Here is a 19893-nt window from a genome sequence, read left to right as displayed (position 1 = left end):
TGAAAACAAAGTTGCCACGACACCATTCTTTAACTGCCAAAAGATACATGTAGCTGATGAACCCTAAGACTGTGAGCAATGACCCAAATGGATGCTTGAATGTGATCATCGCCATCCTAGTCACCAAAACCGCCGATTTGCTGAGCCCTTCACGCGATGCAGAAATGCACATTCCATCAATTCTCACGTTTGCAGACACGGCAAACAGCTTCCACTATCCTCTTCCGTTCTATCGGCTTTGTCAGGTGCAGATCCATCCCGGCATCAATAGCCTTCTGCAGATCCTCCTCCATGTTATGAGCAGTCAAAGCGATGATTGGAGTGTGAATCCCGTAGCGGTGTTCTTCCTCACGGATGAGTTTTGTCGCCTCATAGCCATCAATATTGGGCATCTAAATTTAAAAAAGGAAAAGAAACATTAGCTATGTCAGACAGTCATCAGTTCGAGCTTTCCGTGTGCAGAGGCGTAGTCACAAGTTTTGGTTGAACAAACCTGGCAATCCATGAAGATGACATGGTATGGCAAGGGCACTGCGCCCTGTTCTGGGACACTGGCTTGCTCAAGAGCTTCTTTGAACAAGTTCACAGCCACGGCTCCATCCTGAGCTACTCTGACAGTTGCACCCAGTTGGCTCAGCATTTTCTTTTGGATTGTTTGAAGCACCAAAGTGTCTTCAGCCAGCAGGACTTGCATCCCAGCCATTGGCTTATCATTTTGAGGTTTCTGTTCCTGAGCCAAGTATGCAGCCTCACTCTCAGCTGATGCCGCAGCTTCCTGCGCACAATGAACGACCACCTCTGGCAAATCTTGCTGCTGGTGACTGGTCCCAGCAATCTCAGGACCAACTTGAGAAGACTGTGCTTGTGCTACATCTGAGACTTGGAGGTCTCTCAGGGTCATGAGAAGCGTGAACAGGCGAGACCCATGCACCGGCTTTCGCAGGACGAGATCGCACCTCATCAGCTCCTTGAACCTCCTCAGATCATCAGACGGGGTCCTGATATCGTCCAGCAAAACAGTTTTGCATGGAGCCTGGTGCTTGATCCTGATAAGCTTCTCCATCTCCAGGCAAATGTCCTTCGCTCTACCACGGGACACGTCGATGACAAGAAGGATGCCAGAAGGATGGCCCCCAATGCTGCCTCTCCTTGGGCCAGTGCTGTTCCTCAGCGCCGGCAGGACCTGGCTGACCATCTCCTTGGAGCTGAAGCACCGGTCGTCCCACTCGTCGGTGGTAGGCGGCGGCGACGCCCTTGCAGCAGGGGTCGCGCCGTTGTGCAGCACCTCCACCAACGTCGAGGCGATGAACTCGGCGTGCAGGACAGGCCACACTTTCACCCCAACGCTCTCCATCCATGTCTGCAGGATCCTCATGGTCTCGCCGCCGCGAACGTGGAGAACGCAGTGGACGCCCTTGAAGCTGCGGTCCTCCTGAAACACCGACGCTCTGAAATTGGAGCAGTTCAGAGGGTCTGACGGCGCTGATGTTCCTTCCTCTATGTCCTGGGGTTCCTGCCTCTCGCTCATCTTCAGAAGCACGTTGAACGCGAAGCATGTGCCTCTCTCACCGGGCTCCTTGTCCTTGATGCTGATCTCTCCTCCCATCAGACGAACCTGCGATCAACAAGCATCAGCTAAACCAAAATTTGAAAATGAACAAGAGTTACATATATATATATGCATATATTCGAGAGTTCTTTAATATATATAATAAATAAAAGAGGGAACTTACAAAGGACTGCACGATTCCGAGCCCCAAGCCGGTGCCGCCTTGCCCGTCGTTCACCTGAACATAGTTCTCGAACACAGATAGCCTCTTCTCCTTGGGGATCCCTATGCCAGTGTCAGCCACCTCAAAGTAGAACTCGACCAGATTGGGGTCATTCTGGACATGATCCTGGTCATCAGGGTCCTCCCTTGGCCTGAACAAGCACCCGAAGGAGCCGCCGCGCATTGGCCACTTGAACCTCGAGGGAGCGCTGACGCTGCTCCCGGCGATCGGCCGGTTCGCCCAGGCGCGGAGGACGACGTGCCCCTCGTCGGTGAACTTGAGGGCGTTGCCGAGCAGGTTGTCGAGGATCTGCTTGAGGCGCTTGCAGTCGCCGGTGACGGCGGCGCAGCGCAGGACCGAGAGGTCGCAGGGGTCCCAGACCACCTCGAGCCCCTGCCGGATGCCCGTCACGTTGGCCATGTCCACGGACTCCTGCAGGACGTCGGCCATGCTGAACTCGGCCTCCTGCAGCTGCATCTTCCCCGACTCCACCTTGCTCGTGTCCAGAATCGAGTTCAGTATATCTGCAAAAAATCAAACCACATCCATGAACAGTATCTAGCTGGGTTAAAAAAAAAACGAGTTCAGTAATATCAATTCCTAGACGATGATGAGCAACAAGCTTGATGCATGCATGCAAATTGACTCGAGGAGACTAACCGAAGAGCTTGTTGGTGCAGACGGCCATCTGGTCGAGGTTCTCCATGATGCCGGGGAGCGCCTGCGCCTCCGGCCGCGTCATCTCCACGAGCCCGGCGATGGCGGAGAGTGCGGAGCGGATGTCGTGGCTGGCGCTGACGAAGGCGTTGCTCTTGTTCATGCTCTTGCGCTCCGCCTGCCGCAGCGCCTCCTTCTGCCGGACCAGGTCGGCGTTCAGCGCCGCCTCCCGCGCCGCCGTCCGCCGCAGCGTGCGCACCGCCAGGACGCACGACGCCGCGGCCACCGCCAGCGCGGCGCCCGCGAAGACGACCACGGGGATGCTCAGCGCCCGGAGCATGTCGCCCTCGGGCCGCGACAGGAGCACCAGCCGGAACACCTGCAGGTGCACGGCGTCAGGAAGAAAAGCTTGCATGCATGTCAGGCCGCCGAAGCTGCTTCAGCTTCCTTTTTTTTTTGTGAAAGGAAAAAAAATGGAAAGTATGACATGAACTTGTAATGCATGCGTATCGTATCAGCACATTTAGGAAAGGAGAAAAAAACTCCATCAGTGCAATAAAGGAAAATATTAGTAGTATCTGGTGATTTGCTCGAGGATCCGTACTTGATACTTGCCACGTCCTCACATTGCCAAAAAAGGAGCTCGCGTACGTGTAGAGTAATGCGTGTGCACGTACCAGTTGTACCCCGGAGACGTCAAAGTTCGCGCACGCGACTCTGTACTTGTTGTATAGCCCGTGGCCGGCGGCGACAAGCCGGCCGAGCCTGGGCGCGTCGATGGCGGCGGCGGCGCACCTCGCCTTGGAGAACGTGCGCATTCTCCCTTCCTCGTCGTCGCCGGATCGGCCGGGCCGGTGGCCGAGCAGAAGTGGCTTGTAGGCGGCAGTCGCCGGCGCGCCGCGCGTGTCGCTGACAGCGTAGTACACGTCCAGGTAGTCGTCCAGGTGGGCGACGCGGGAGGCGGCGGCGCCGAGGAGGTCATCGACGGCGACCGCGGCCGAGACCACGCCGGCGTCGCCGGCCGGGGCGGAGAAGAAGAGCATCCGGACGCCCGGGCGCGCCCACCCGGCGCCGAGCGACGCGCGCGAGGCGTTCTTGCTGGAGAGGAGGGACCAGGCCGCCTTGGGCAGGTAGAGCCCCCCCGAGGCGGCGGCGGCGGCGGCGGCCGTCCCGACCAGACCGCCGGTCGCCGGATCCACAGGCTGGGTGTTCCACTTCCACCTGTTGTGCGAGTCCGTGAACAGCGCCCTCACCTTGCCGCCCTCGTCGCGGTAATAGGCGAACGCGCCGCCGTCGGCGCCGGCGTACGACACCTGCGCCAGCTGCGGCTGCATGGCGAGGGCCATGAACATCTTGGTCCTGATCACCTGGCCAGCAAAGCAAGCACACGTGTCTTTTGTTACGTAACTCGCGCGACCCAGACAGATTGATCGCGACGGAAATGGAAACGTAGAAGTACTTGAGAGATGGAATCTGGTGCTGATCCGTTGCTCGTGGTGGGGTCCTCCTGCGCGGCGCCGGCGATGGCGACGGCGGCGCGGTTGGCCTCCAGGAGGGGCTCCATGCCGCCGGCGACGTGCCTGAACGCCACGCCCATGAAGCCTGCCTCGGTTTTGTTTACGGCATGTGTCACGTCCCACGTGGAGACGTAAAACACCATGAGAGCGATCAGCGCGACGCCTGTGACGATCGCCTGCGTGCGGATGCGAACGTACAAGTGAGCCAGATGGGTATGAAAATAAATGCTGAATATTCCAAGTGTTATTTGAAACTTCACCCATTCGTGCATTTGAAGCAAAATTATCCAAAAATTGTGTTCATTTTTAATACGATTTCATGTTTCTTTCCAAAAAAAAGTGGCCGAATTCATCAAAACAAAAAACTACTATGTTCATGTCCTGCCCCCAGAGAGGTGAATTTCAGGATCTTGATCCATGTTCGTAACAAGGTAAAACAAGCATGACAAGGAGCTACAAGTTAACACATGCCCATCTATAACAACTGACAACAAATCTACAAAAGGAGACATGGAGCAGCAGTGGTGGTCGGTGACCATTCCTTACCAGGGGCAAAATCGGACACGAGTATTGGAGAAGGCACCTGCTTCTTCTTCCTCTAACCTTCCCCACGGTCGCCATGGCCTCCACCAAGCTTTTCCTTTCTTACCGCACCAGTCCCGAGAGCAAGAAGTCAAGCACGAGTATGGGAAGCGGTTGACTTGTGAGGAGCAGACGAGTGTCTCCGGGTCAATGGGTCCCCTTCTTTTTATAGGCCCCCGCCGGGAGACCAGGAGAGGAACCCCTGCGCGGGTTGGCTCACCGCCGCCGCCGGTTTTGCGATCTGGCCGGACAGCCACGAGCGGTTTTGCCGCCGGCTGTGTAAAAAGGATACTCGATGGGATCTCAGGTTTAAATATCGGCCAAATCTCACAGGTCAACCATCAGATTTTCGATTTTTTTACTCGACCGTTAGGATATAATCCTCACGTGCGGACGACGCGTGGCGGGCTGCGCGTTGGCCGAGGCACGGTGTGCAGCCACACGGTGATCGCCGGGCATCTTTGTCTGATCTTGGAGATATATTTGGGATTATTTTAATATCACGAGTGGCTGGTCTCCCATCAATGTTGGAGATACACCGCCGGTTACAGAGACCACAAACCGTGGGTGGACCTCGATAGGCTGTATTACCCCCAGCAGATTTTGAATTTGGATTCGTAGAATTCGTGTGTTGAAAGAATAGATATCGTGTAAACTAAAAATAATACGTTCATACACACGCATATTGCTAATAATTGAGGTGAAAACAACTTTTGATTATCATGTACCTGCCATGTTAGCATTTTATGTGGCGGTTTTTATTGAACCGCTGAGTGAGAAATTGTCGTTTTTAAATTATTGCATGGATACGTACTGTTATAATAAATACACGTACGTGCAAATTTTCGTAACGGGTGTAACGTTAAACTATTTTAAAATTAATGTACTGTAACATCGAATGGAGGTGAGGTCATAATTAAGTTAGGTATTGCCATATGTGTTTTCAGTTGAAGAGTAACGCTAAAAGTACGGAACGTCACTACTCGGTCCAGACCAAAAGTTATCGAAGGAGTATATTAATGTACGCTAATGTGGGATGGAAGTGAAATCATAGGTTAGGATATTATTGTGTGTGTTTTCAGTTGAGGAGTAACGCTAAAAGTACGAATGTCGCTACTTGGTCTAAATAAAAAGTTATTATGGGTATCGCTTAATTTAATTAAGTGTTGTTTGGAGACTTGGACTCTTGTAGATAAGACGGATGGCTCTGTAAAGTGCTACGTGAATTTTGACAAACATGGCCACCAGTCGACACACTTTTTTTTTGTTTCCACTTCTGTTTTGTACTCTCGAAGATCTTTGCTACATATAAATAGCTTGCATTGTAACATGGCATTTTTGGGGATGAAGAACTTCTTTCTGAACTTTGCCATTGCAGAGTCTCAAGAAAAGATTTCCGAACTCTCCGGTCACACCGAACGAGTCATTTTGTAGGTAAGGGAATTTCTATGTGTGGCCGTGATTGTTCTAAAGGTTGTAGCTCGAAGCACGTCACTACAAGATTGAAAACTTTTACCTATGAGTTCTAATAATGTGGCTGACGGGGGATATGAATTTTTCAGATGTACATATGACCACATGTGTTATTGTGGCCCTTCATTTTTGAATCAATGGTGAGATTGATCATCGGTAGGTGAAAGAATTCATGGGTAGGTGAGGTGAATCAACAGTTAGATAGAGTAAATCAACTGCTGAGATAGATCTTGTGGTCATATGTACATGTGGTTTCATATTTTCTTCACTATTCACTGTGCCATCCCCTGTTCTTGGTCGTCTAATGTTGGTGTGGGATTTACGCTGGCTCTCGGTAAAGTAAGGTAAAGGACCTAATCACCTTCAGCCAATAGGCTGAAAATAATACTGAAACATGCTTCCCGTCATACATTTGAAGAAAATTCTCAGCAATTGTTGCGATTCTAGCGGTGCGTATATGACACACGCTCACATTCACGCACGACCTCCCTCCGCGCGGCGGGTCCGTCGCAGCCATCCGCAGGCGGCAACCTGCCGGTTCGGAGGGAGCGGGCCGTTAGCCGTGCCCGTGCGCGCGCGTTCTTGTGCTCGGCCGCGGGCCGGCGGCTGGCCTGAAGGGTTTGACTTGTGAGCTTGACTCGTTGTACTGGTCGACGCCGCCGCCTTTGGTTTTGACGGAAATCCATGCGGGCGGTTTTTGCCCCTGTGTGCCACGTACGGCAGTATGAAAAGGATACAGGCGATCTGCGATTTGAATATTGGCAAAATTTCACCGAGTCGCAGAACCATCAAATTTTCGATTTTCTTATATATTGACCGTTGAGAGATTTCTCACGCTCGTGGATCGGCTCGTGGCGCGTTTCGCCCGGGCCGAGGCGACCTTGCATGCTCACCCGGTCAGTACTGATCCCAGTCTCACCCTTGGATTGGGGATAACGGCCGTCGCTTACCCGATACACGGTCTCAGGAACGCGCTGGAGAAAATCGGACTTCCGTAATTCTCAGCTAAGCGGCTCCTTAAATAATCGAAAATTAATCGAGATGTTCGGATAGGATTTTGGTTTATTTTCGTCTAGAATCGGCTGTGGACGACTCGCTCGCCGAGTCCACGCCCGTGTCATCTTCCTTCCTTGAATTGCCTCCGTTCCTGCTAGGAATCTGGATATGTGATCAGTTATTAGACAGCACCCAGTCCACAGCTTGGTCCACCACTCCTGGTTGGAGTATTAGCCTGCGGAAATGCTCACTGCTCAGTGGTAAATTCGGACACAACCAACGGGAACTACCGCGTGGAGCCAGAGCAGACGACTCGCGGCGAGCGCGTCCACCAGTCAATGGCGCTGCTAGCTTGGCGCGGCCACGCTCGCGAAAGAAGCTGCAGCAGAAGGCGACGCGACGGCGACGGACGGCGCTCGCACTGGCCCGCCGTGTCTTCATTTCTTCTTCCGCTCCGCCGGCTCGCCTAATCCTACCCCGTTTGCCGCGGCCTGCAGCCAGCGCGTCGGGGGAGCTAACCTCAACGTCCTTCCAGCCGGGGGCTGGCGAGCGCCGTCGCCGCCATGTACCCGTGCCTCAGCATCGAGGACGCACAGTTCGGCGGCTACGACAGCAGCAGCAGCGGTAGCAGCAGCCCGGTCTCCTCCCGCTCCGGCCCCTCCGAGAGCGACGGCTCCAGCAGCAGCAACGCCGACGAGTTCTGCCCGGACCCGTACCCGAGCGAGACCGATTCACCTTCCTCCTCCTCCTCCTTCGTCCGCGACAGGATGGACCGCACCAACCTCCTCACGGAGGCGTCCGCGTGCGTGCTCGACGACATCGACAGGCACCGGCAGCGCATGCTCGCCCTCCTCCCGGCCTTCTCCTCTCCAGCTGGAGCCGGCGCGCGCGCTGAATCCTTGTCTCGCTGGCTCTCCGGGTTCTGCGTCGGCTGGGTTCTGGACATGGACGCGTCCGGCTCCCGCGGCGGCGCCGAGAGACTCCCGCGCCGGGAAGTCGGGAGAAGGGTCAGGGCGTGGGCGCAGGCGCTGGGCACCATGGAGCGCGTCTTCCGCCTCCGGCACCGAGAGCTCACTGTCAAGCAGGTGGAGGCCCTGGGGGAGCTCGCGGCAGCGAGCGCCGGCGCGATGCTCAGGCTGGCCCGGGCCGTCGCCGCGCTCGAGAGCTCCCCGTCGAAGCTGCTCGCGGCGCTCGACGTGTACGTCCCGGTCTCGGAGGCGTTCCCCGTTCTGGGGAGGATGTTCTCCTGGGGTCCCTCCCACCCCGTCTCGGCTGCCGCCGGGGGCACGCTCGCCGCGCTGGTGGACGCGGCGCGGAGCTGCTGCCGCGACCTCAGGGCGTTCGTTCGCTCGCACTACCCGTGGCGGATGCCGCAGGGCGGCGAGGTGCACCCGTGCGTCGGCTTCTGGATGGGCTACTTCCGCTGCATGCTGCGCAACCGCATCTCGCTCTGCTTCGTCCTCGGCGGCAGCGGCGACGGCGAAGATGCGCCGCCGCCTCTCGCGCCGGGCGCCGAGGGCGGCTTCGGCCTGGTGACGGAGCTGGTCTCGTGCCTGGAGGCTGTGATCGAGGAGAAGTCCACCGCGCTCGCGTTCCCGGGGCTGCGGCAGGTGTTCATGCTCAACAACACGTTCGCTATCGTCCGCCGCGCCGTGCGCTCCGACCTCAAGCTGTTCCTGCCGCCGGGATGGGTCCGCGCCCGCGAGGAGCGCATGGCTGGGTACATCAAGGGCTACATGGACGCGTCCTGGGCGCCCATCGTGGCGCGCTTGGACGACGCCGGCGGCACGAAGCCGTCCGCCGTCCTCCGCCGCCGGACGACCAACCGGCTGAGCGCGTTCTACTCGGCGCTGGAGAACGCCTGCAGCGCTCAGAAGTGCTGGAAGGTGCCCAACCCCGTGCTGCGAGGTATTCTCCGGAAAACCGTGTCGGCGACCGTCGTGCCGGCGTATCGCCGGCACTTGGAGGTCCACCCGGAGGTTGACGTTGCCGTCGGGCGCTCCGCGGAGGAGCTGGAGCAGCAGCTGTCGGACCTGTTTGAAGGCTAGCTAGGAGACGGTGTTCCGTACAAGTATAGGATCAGCAGAAGTGCATTTATTTACATACAAGGAAACGGAGTTTGATACAGAACTTGTTTCATAGCTTTGTTGTATCAGAATTCAGAACACGGAGACCGTAGTGTGCGGTTGGATTCATCATCAGAAACGACGGAACTGTCTATGCCAAACTCGAGTGTTTTGAACCATCCGGTCACCCGTTCTAGTCAAATCACACGATTGATGGAGCAGGAAAATTCGAGTGTTTCAGAGCAAACCAACACTCGAATTTGCAACCACTGGATCAAAACCCAACGTCCTAGATTAGAAACCAGGATAGTTGTTCATAAGAATACACAGCGAGTAGAGTCTAATAAAAAAGCATTAACAAATAGATCATGTGAGTATGTGACCACAAACAAATATGAAGGATCCGAATGTTGCAGGCCTTCAACTGAAGGATAGATTTATATAACACATTAGATATATCAGAAGGGAGCAATCAAAATTTGAATGATGTATTAGAGGCAGAAATTTCCACATGCAAGAGGTTGGCAACAAATGTGTCAAATATAACCTGAACTTTAAAACACAGCCTTGCCTGAACAAATGTGCTTTGTAGTTCATGCAGTTACAGGAACTTATATACAAAGTTTTGCACAAATTTTCAGCCAAAATACAGCATGATAGTTCAACTATCATAGGTAGCAGTTCAAGGCATAGTTTTAGTATCACTTCACATGATACTTGATAGATATAACTGAAATATTGCAGAAGCAGAAATACTATATATCTCAAGAGCATGAACTGCCAGTCTGAAACGGTTTAACTGGGCACGGATTGTTGCCAAACTATACTAAGGCGCTGCTGAGATCCATCCTCAATGCCAAACATGTGGATACCCCTGCTGATGAGAAGATGGTGCCACTCAAACAAATATGATCAATGGAAATACATCTACAGACAAAGAAATCATATGAAGAATTTAACAAAACAAGACATTGCCTAAAATATTTGAAATATCGCATCAATTACACCTTCTTTACATACATCTCACAGTACAACCAACACTGGAATTCTACATATTATGAATTGTAACTAATAAAATTGTAACCATAATGACATATATCAACAAAAAATTTCTAAAACATAACATTATCATAACTACTTGACAAAACTGATAAAACTATATGTCAACACATAATTTTAAGTGGATGTAGGGTACTTCAAAAATTCTCTCTCTTCTGTATAGTGGTCAACACTACACATGCTCTATGACATAATAATGTTTGAACAATACATATGCAAAATTCAAATTGCAAAGGACTCATAAATCAGTCTATGTCCGGTCTAGAAATAAACTTATGTTTGTAGATCAGTGTAATAGCTCAGAAGCAAAGGAGAAAATGTTAAAAGGCAGAAAAAAGCTCTATGGGTTCCAGAATTACAAAATTCATTAGGAACAAAACAAACAACGGATGCAAAATACAAAATTGCATAATCCTCAAAATTATTCTATGGTTTCCAAATGTACAAAGTTGTTTGGGACTGTTTAAAACCCCACAAATGCAAATGTCAAATTCTCACATTCAAACTACCTTCTACAATATCTCCAAGTGAAAATTAGAGTCAAGCATTTCATATAAACGCATTCATAAATATCTGATTGAAAGAACAAGAAAAAAGGTGAGATTTCAGAGTATACCTTGGGGTGCTAATTGGTTGAAGGGAACATAAAGCAAAGATCATATCTGCAAAACTGAAGAAATAAATCACCTTTCATGTACATAAATGCATTTAAACTCTTAGTAGATCAATTATAAGAAAGATACTGAATATGTAGGCAAATATCAAAACTAGATAGAAACTAAAACGATATATAAGTTGTCACTGTACTTACATGATTTCATGATTCACAACATGACAGAAACTGTAACTTACAAGTATCTAGACTGTAATTCCAACAGCAGGTACATGTAACTCATATACAAGAGCTAAAACAACAGTAATAATGGTCTGCAATGTAAAATAAGGTGACAAACTTATATGTAAAGCACTAGGTTAACAATAAAGTTCATTCATATGATTAGGCACTAGATGAATGTATATCAGTAAAATGAAAACATGCAGACGGCAAGAGTGCGTGAGGATCAGGCGCCAAATCGCAGCCAACGTAGGGCAGGCACAGATAGAAAAATAACTGAAACCATATAAGACAACCTAATCAGCCTTACAGAGCAGACAAGTAGACCTCAAATGAATTACTCATGAGGCAAAATAAAATACAAAATGACAATACCACCTCGTATCAATTGGTAACCTAAAATTCGAGGTAGAAGCAAATAAACTAAGCGATGTAACCTTGACCAAACAACAGTAATAACATAGAAATAGGTACAAGCAAACAAATTGCATATCAGTTTGTGAAAAGCGCATGAATGAAAACTTAATCGAGAGATTCGTCAAATTAATTATAGGACAAGTTTGCCAAATTTTCACCCAGCAAACGTTACCAAACATGGCACAATCAAAGACTTGATTAACAAATTTTCCTTGGTTGATAAAATGAGCACGAATTTGGGACCATTTTGAGTCAACCAGATCATAGCCCAATCCTAGGCTCGGCAAATAATTAGCTACAAATCAAACTTCTGGTACTGACTAGTGGCAGAAACGATTCAAACAAACCCGAGGCCATGATTACACGAGTAATATAGCCTACAATTGTATCAATCAAAGGTGAAAATCAGGTTGCAGCAAACAGTAGCAAATAAATCAGGAAATAAATCGAGAAAGTAATGACGCAAATCTCATCAACTAGCAGGAGAAAATAAGGTGGAGAAATGGAAAAGAACTTAGAATCGCCTCACCTGGACGAGCTCGGAGAAAGGGGGGGAGTGAAATTGCGGCACCTGGACAAGCTTGGCGAAGGGAAAATGGGGAAGCCTTGGAATGGGGAGGGGCGGAGTCTGGTCAGAATAGATCGATCCCTAATATCCAAAAGGTCACGACCCACATGTCAGACACAAAACAAAAATAAAAGTCAAACAGCAGGAGTCAGATCATCAGACGACTACAACAATCATTAGGCCAGATCGGGCGGAGAAAAAAGTCGAGTGTGGAAAGATCGAGAAACGCTCGAGTGACGTTTAGCTTTCCCCGGAACGTTCGATACAATACGACGACGAAGAAGAAGAAGAAGAGAGAGAGGGAGAGAGAAGAAGAAGAGGAAGAAGATTTGTCCTCGTGATGGCCTCCGGCGGCTGGTCCTCCCTTCCGATCGACCTCCTCAAAGAGGTCTCCAGCCATCTGTGCTCGACGCCGACCACCTCCACATCCACCAGGTCTGCACCCACTGGCGAGCTTCCACCTCTCCTCCAGCCGTGTTCCGCCCATGGGTCCCTGCCGGCTCCAAGCGTCGGTCGGGCGGATTGGTACCGATCCGCTACTACTCCCTCCGCCTCCCTCGCCGCGGCGCGCAGAGGGTAGAAATCGGTGATCCTCCGGCCGGCCTCCCGTACTGCTGCGGCGCGTCCTTCGGCTGGCTCGCCCTGGTGGACGACCAGAGGTTCCCGACGCGGCTCAGGCACGGGAGCTAAAAGTTTGTCCATCTCCTCCCTCGTCAGCTTCTGGATGGGCTACTTCCGCTGCATGCTGCGCAACCGCATCTCTCTCTCTGCTTCGTCCTCGCAGCAACCGTGTCGTCGTTGAACGTTGTGGCCGTCGTATCGCCGGTACTTGGAAGACCACCGCGGAGGAGCTGGAGCAGCGGCTCTCGGACTTGTTTGAAGGCTAGTAGAAGACGGTGTTCAGTAGAAGTATAAGATCAGCATGGGTGTTATTCATTTACAAGGAAACAGAGTTACAGAACTTGTTCGATAGCTTTGCTGTATCAGAAATTCAGAATTCACCCATCAAAAAAAAAAAATCAGAATTCCCAACACACAGAGACCGGATTGCGCAGGATTGCCTGGGTTGAATTCAGAAACTTTCAGTTCCAACTTTCAATGCAAGTGGCCAAATATAATACGAGCCATTGTTCATCGTTGGCGTGCAGGTTTTGACACGTCGTGCACATAAATACTGACCGGATTCTTAGGTAACAATCTCCAGAAAAAAAGGGGGAAAAATTTGGTGGAGGATTAGATTTGTCCTCGTGATGGCCTCCGGCGGCTGGTCCTCCCTTCCGGCCGATCTCCTCAGCCGTGTTCCGCCCATGGGTCCTTGCCGGCTCCGCGTGGTGGTGCGGCCTGGTGCAGATCCGCGACTGCTCCCTCCGCCTCCCCCGCCGCGGCGCGCCGAGGCTGGACGCCGGCGATCCTCCGGCCGGCCTCCCGTACTGCTGCGGCACGTCCTTCGGCTGGCTCGCCCTGGTGGACGACCAAAGGTTCCCGACGCAGCTCGTGCTGTGGGATCCAATCTCCAACACCCAGATCCCCCTCCCGTGCCTGAGCCCCCTCAGCCGAGTGTTCCTCTCCGGCGACCCGCTCACGTCGTCGAACTGGGCCGCCATTGCTACCCAGCTGAAGGGTCTGATAGGGCAGACGGCGCTCGTCTGGCGCCCCGGAGACGCCGCCTGGACCATGATGTACGAAAACGGCACGTACGAGATCAAGGCCATGACATTCCACGACGGGAAAGCCTACTACATCGACTGTGAGAAGAACATTATCATCTGCGATCTCGGCACCAGAACTGATCTTCCTCCAAAGATCACTCGGATCTAACATGTCCAGACCGTAGTGAACAAGCTCCGCGGACTCCACCCAGTGTGCGGCGTCCATCTCGTCGCCTGCAACGGCGACCTGTTGCTCGTGGTGCTGCGCGCGCGGAGCAGCGGCCACCGGGTGTGGGCTGAAGTCTACAAGCCGGAGTGGACGTCCTCGGAGACTTGGTGACTACTCACTGTTCTTGGGCGCCTGTGGGTTCTACTACGCAAATAAATCTTATTACGACAATTGGTACTGGATATCTGTGTTCCATTTAGAATCCAATGTTTTGGAAGAAATTCGTTACCCGGAGCCGGAGGAGCTCAAGCAAGACGAAGCCAAATGGAGACCATATGCCTGGTTTTGTCCAAGGGCTAGGGCACCCTTCCACAAGCAGCAGTGAGCTTGAAGCTTGTCTTTATGAGTAATCTATCTGTTACATGCATTTTGTGGCTTGTTTGAATTTTCTTATGAAATTCTTGTGGTAGCTTTTGAGTTTGTAATGAAGGGTGGTTCCTTTAATTTATATATAATGCAGGAAGTTTGATATGAAATTTATTTAGTAAATTAAAACTTAAAAGATATAATTTAGGGGCCACAGCTGCTAAAAATGCTTATTTTTGTTCTATCTCATTTGTTCATATTCTAACTCATGTGGATACTTATCTTTTCATCTTCGTTCATAAGTTTTCTTCTTTTCATTGCACCTCAATATGTGTTACATTCCTACATATACGTGGTATGCATGTGACACACATCATACCACTAATTTGAGCTAATTTTTTTCCATGTTAACCATGGCAAAACATAGGTAATTTAGAAACATATAATGGCATCCGAGAAAAAGATTAGATGAAAATTTAGGATATTACTTTAGATAATTTTTGTAACGGCATAGATGGCTAATTTGTATGAAGAGTTAGGTTGTGGTACTTTTAAGTTATTTTTTCCATAATAGCTAAGGTGTGTAATTTAGATATAGTTTTAGATATTTAGGGGATTACTTCAACTAGTTTTCACATACCTGAGAGATGGGTAACCTTTTAAAAAGAAAATAGGTCAAATGGCTATTATTGTCAATGCTCAGAGTAAAATAAATTGATGGCTAGATGTTTTTGTTCCTCATGGTAATTTATATAATTTATTTCTTTTGTAGCGTGTCTTATGATGATCAATGTGCATGGAATCTTCAGAAGCAGCCTCTTATTATTAACGCAAAATGCTTTGCCACTGGACAAGAATCCTATGGCAGCTGAGTATCAAAATAAAAATCCTATGGTAGCTAATGCTCAGGATGAATGATGTCCAAGGACATGGTGTCTTTTCCACACCTAGAGTCGAGGAGTTTGGTTGTGGTCAACGTGCCTGAAACTACTTGCCCCCAATTTTAAAGTCCGAATGCGTTACGCAAGCATTCGTTTCTGCCTTAATTTCTTTCATCTTAATTCCGTATGATTTTGTTTTAGTCGATTCCGCCAATACACTTTGGCTGGGACTGAAAGCAGAATAATCCAGAATTGCGTTCTTTTTGAAAAGCGGAAGCAATCAGATAATAGCTGTTCCGTCCTGCTGTACAAGCGCATGTTCCACCTGCCCTCACGCTCGCTCGAAGCAAGCAAGCAAGCGCGATCACCGCTTGCGCTGCCATCGACATCCTCCGGCAAGCAGTCTCTCGTCCGATCATTGCTTCGGCCAACCGTACTCTCCAACAAGTAGCAACTCCGACGTGCAACTTTCACGCTCTCGTGCTGGTCGTTCACGGCTTGCGCTGTCGTCGACATCCTCCAGCAAGCAGTCTCCCGCCCCATCGTTGCTGCCACCGGCCGTCCGGCTGTACTCTCCAACAAGCAGCAACTCTAGCGTGCAACTCCAAAGCTAGCAAGCAGGCAACTCTGGCGTTCAACTCCAGCACCGGCAACCAAGCAACTTCCGCGTGTGCACTCCCCGGCAAGCCGTGTGGAGGAGAGGACCGTGCCGCCGATGCTCCTGGGCTTCGCCGCCGCCGCCGCCGGCCGTTCTTGCAAGGAACCCGGCCGAGCAGCTCCTGTCGGAAATGCTATTCGAGGGACTGATTGAATCCGAGTGGAGGAGAGGACCAGAGGCAGAGCTATGCGGGCGGTGGCTGCGAGCCTACTGCAGCAGCGACGACGATTTGGGGAGGATGGAGCCATGACTCCAAAGGGTAGTGAGTGCGAGGGCATTTTTTGGAAATGATAAAAGTGAATTGAACTGGCAGCGCTAGAACAATTAATAATTTGGAAAAAAATGGAGAAAGCCAGAACCACGAATAAAATGGGACAGAGGAAGTCCTAGACTGTATGGACCCTGGCAGGCAGGCTGCAGGCACTGCAGAGGACGCACGTTCATGGATGGGAGCACGCCCATAAGCGTAGCTGGTGCCTGATCCTGGCTCTGGCGGTACGTAACATGTCATGCGCCAATACGTATCGGGTTAATCTCAAATGTTATTATAAATCCGCAATCAATTATTGATCTAGCATATTCAAAACGTTAAAGTAGGATTTAAGGATGTCAAATAATTTTTTTTATTGTGTTGAAAAAAACAAAATTACATTCTTGGTAGTACTACTGTAGTTAGTACACGATGATTGATCCAATAGATTTTGAGAAAAAAGAAAAAGAGAAAAAGGGAAAAAAATAAACATGAGCTGATCCGGCTTGCTGGGCTAATTCGAGTCTGCTCTGCGCTCGCACACTAAGCCCGTGAGATTCGAAGGCTCATTTCGGCCGGACGTCCCCGCTGGCCCACTTCCCCACTCTAAAGCAGCCCAGCCCGTCTCACACACCCTTCGTTCTTGTACGCACGAAAAAAAAACAAGGGTTTGGTTTTCAGGGGGAGAGGAAAGAGGGTATGGCGTGCCGCGGCTAGAATATTTAATTTTTTACCATTCAAATGTCAGATTTACAAATGGTCCTACATATTTGCCACTAGAGAGAATATTTCTTTTATTTTTTGCCAAAATTGTGCACGTGGTACGATACGTCGGCCCGCCAGCGTGGACACCCCTCGCAAAATGTCGCTTCTGCCCCACCTTATCCTTTTATATCTCCCCCTATGCGGATACAAACAAGTCGGTCGCCGCCTCCCGCCCGCCTCCTCGCTGCTCTACTTCCTAGGCGGCCTCCTCATGCTCTGGTCCCAAACACGTACGTGCATGTGCTCCTGCTCTCGCGTCTCAGCGGAAGCATCGCCATCAGCCTCGTCGTCGCCCTTGTTCCCGTCTACATCTCTGAGACAGCACCGCCAGAGATCCGGGGAGCCCTGAACGCCTCCTGTAGTACGTCCTGCCCCCGCGTGGGCCCTGCGCCCCTGCCAGCAGCCCCGTGAAGTAGCGGTGGTGGCCGACTGTGATGTGGTCCAGCTCGGGGCTGACCGCGACGTTGGCGATGGAGCGCAGCAGCTTGCCACGCATGTCGCAGACCACGTTCCGTCCGCCACGGCCGCGGCCGCATCAAAGGATGGCCGGGCTGGTGGGTTCTGGTTGGCGACGGCGGCGAATGGCCCTGCTGCGAGACGGTGGCGTTGCGGTTGATAGAGTTGGAAGGCGTGGCGCCGAATCGGAGCTTCCTGGCGGGCCACCTTGGGGAGGACGGCTGGTAGCACCGCCTCTCTCCGCCTCTCTCCTACCTACAGCAGGTAGCACTACTGCTCCTCTAGACCACCACTTCAGTCTTCAGGCATATAGCAAGGGCTACGTGCCGACCTTTTTGTAGAGATGATGGTTATTGCTAGCTCGATAGATCAAGCTTCTCTGGGTTTGTTTCTACCCTGTTCTGTCGCTGCAGATGGTGAAGAACGTGGTGGGTGGGTGACGAGGCCACAAGCAGTGTGGTGCTCGCGCCAGGGCAGCGTGCTTCACCTCATGATCCCGCCGTTGCTTTCAGCGTGCATGACCTCAAGCCCAACCCCACCCCTGAGGGCACTCAGGCAGCATGCTCTTCACCAACCTCGGCAGCATGGTAAGCTTCCATGACAAGGCGCCTGTGGACTGGTACGAGGAGAACGGCATCACCGACGACAGCGAGTAGCTGGACGGCATCGACGGTGATGAGAGCACAGCTGATCTCTCCCCGCCGCTGCTGGACGCCCGTGGGCTGAGTAGCATGACGACGGCACGTGCATGAGATGGCGACAATGATGCGCATCGGCGGTGGGTGGCAACTGGTGTAGATGTACGCGGACGGGCTAGAGAGCAGCGTGGTGAAGAGGATGTACATGTACTGCACAAACAGAAGGTGGGCGGGGGAGATGTAAAGGATAAGGTGGGGTTGAAGCGACAGTTAGTGAGGGGTGTCCATGCTGGCGGGCCGACGTGTCGTGCCACGTCCACGATTTTGGCAAAAATAAAAGAAATCTTCTCTCCATAAAGGCAAATATGTATAGGCATTTGTAAAGCTGGCGTTTGAATTCTGACCGTTCGTAACGATGGAAAAAAAAAATTAAATATCCCGTAGCGGCTGGTCCTCGCTCCCCGCCGATATCCTCCAGGAGATCTCCCATCGGCTGTCCTCCGACGCCGACCACCTCTACATCTACCAGGTCTGCACCCACGGCGAGCCTCCACCTCCCCCCTCGTCGTCTACCGCCCGTGGGTCATTTCCGGCCGTGCGCGGCGGAGAGGATTGATTCCAACCGGCGACTACTCCCTCCGCCTCCCTCGTCGCGGCGTGCAGAGGATGGAAGTTGGTGCTCCTCCGGCCGGCTTCCTGTACTGCTGCAGCACGTCTTGGGGTTGGCTCTCCCTGGTTGATGACGACTGATGCCCAACGCAGCTTGTGCTATGGGAGCCTCTCTCCAACATGGAGATCGCTCTCCCGTGTCCGAGCCCTCTCACCCGAATCTTCCTCTCCGATGATCCACTCATATCGTCGAATTGGATTGCCATTGCTACCCAGTTGAAGGGTCTGATAGGGCAGAAGACGCTCCTCTGGTGCCCTGGAGATGCAGGCTGGACCATGATGTATGAGGAAGGTACATTTGAAATCGATACCATCGCATTCCTTGAAGGAAAAGCATACTACATTGATGTCCAGAGAAACGTTGTCATCTGTGATCTCAACACTGGAACTAATCCTTCAGCCGACCCTTCTCCCAAATGTACTCGGATCTACAATGTTTGCTCGGTAGTGAAAAGGCTCTGCAGATGTGACATGCTTCATCTCGTGCGTGGGCCCCCACCTGGTAGCCTGCAACGGCGAGCTGTTGCTTGAGGTGTTCCGTTTGGGAAGCCACCCATCGCTGGCTGAGGTTTACAAGATAGAGTGGACGCTGGACCTGCATGTGGAGCTCCACGAGAGGGTGATGGACCTTGGTGACTGCTCGCTGTTCGTGGGCCGAGGGGACACATTTGCCCTCTTTGCAAATGAGTTTCCTTCAATTAAGAGGAATTGTATCTACTATGTAGATAAACCTTACAACCAAAAGTATTTGATATCTGTGTTTCATTTAGAATCTAATGTATTAAATTGCATGCACCAACCAATTCAACCCAAAATCTTAAACTGATGGGAAGAGGTGGACAATTCACTTATACTTCAACACTCCCCCACACGTGCAGACTCCGCTAGGCCTCAAACGTGGAAATAGGAGTCGACTGCAATTAGTTTATTTAATCGAGCCTACCATGATTCGAACTCAAGATCTTTGGCTCTGATACCATATTGAGTTGCATGCACCAACCAATCCAAACCAAAAGCTTAAGTTGATGGGGTGAAGTAGTCAATTCACTTATACTTCAACATAATATTATGGAAGAAATCCCATACCTTAAGAAGCAGTGATTTTGAAGATTGCCTTCGCGAAAAAGCTGCTTTTTAGATGCATGTTAGGCCTTGTCTAGGCTGAGGGAATTTCTTTATGAAATTCCTATGGTAACTCTATATGATGCAGAAAATTCTTCATGAATTTCCTTTAGTTATGATGGTTTGCATTGGGGAAAACTGCCTGACCTCTTGTGCCCCCTTTGCTATCATGAACCTTTGTATACTATTTGAGTGCTCGTTATGTTATATCAATGGAACCCTCTTTTAATCGTATATACCAAGTCTCAATAAATGCATTTTCTGTATTGCGTGTCTTGCTGGTTGTTTTTCTCTTCCGCATATCAATAGTCACCGGTACTTGTATATA

General features: G+C 51.1%; 2 protein-coding genes across 2 annotated transcripts; one reads left to right on the top strand and one right to left on the bottom strand.

The window, feature by feature from the left end:
- Window positions 1-176: 176 nt before the first annotated feature.
- Window positions 177-4567, bottom strand: LOC112890598 (probable histidine kinase 2). Its single transcript, XM_025957462.1, has 7 exons — window positions 4550-4567; window positions 3889-4122; window positions 3107-3796; window positions 2433-2808; window positions 1734-2296; window positions 494-1615; window positions 177-392 (listed from the first exon to the last, which is right to left on the bottom strand). The coding sequence occupies exons 1-7, from the start codon at window positions 4565-4567 to the stop codon at window positions 177-179; spliced, it is 3219 nt and encodes a 1072-aa protein (XP_025813247.1).
- Window positions 4568-7326: 2759 nt separating this feature from the next.
- Window positions 7327-9173, top strand: LOC112890049 (exocyst complex component EXO70A1-like). The gene has a single exon (XM_025956878.1). It carries the CDS (start codon window positions 7561-7563, stop codon window positions 9043-9045), a length of 1485 nt encoding a protein of 494 aa, XP_025812663.1. The 5' UTR covers window positions 7327-7560; the 3' UTR covers window positions 9046-9173.
- Window positions 9174-19893: the final 10720 nt, after the last annotated feature.

Source organism: Panicum hallii, chromosome 4 (genome assembly GCF_002211085.1).
Source record: "Panicum hallii strain FIL2 chromosome 4, PHallii_v3.1, whole genome shotgun sequence".
Taxonomy (NCBI): domain Eukaryota; kingdom Viridiplantae; phylum Streptophyta; class Magnoliopsida; order Poales; family Poaceae; genus Panicum; species Panicum hallii.
This window is presented reverse-complemented; position numbering and strand designations above follow the sequence as displayed.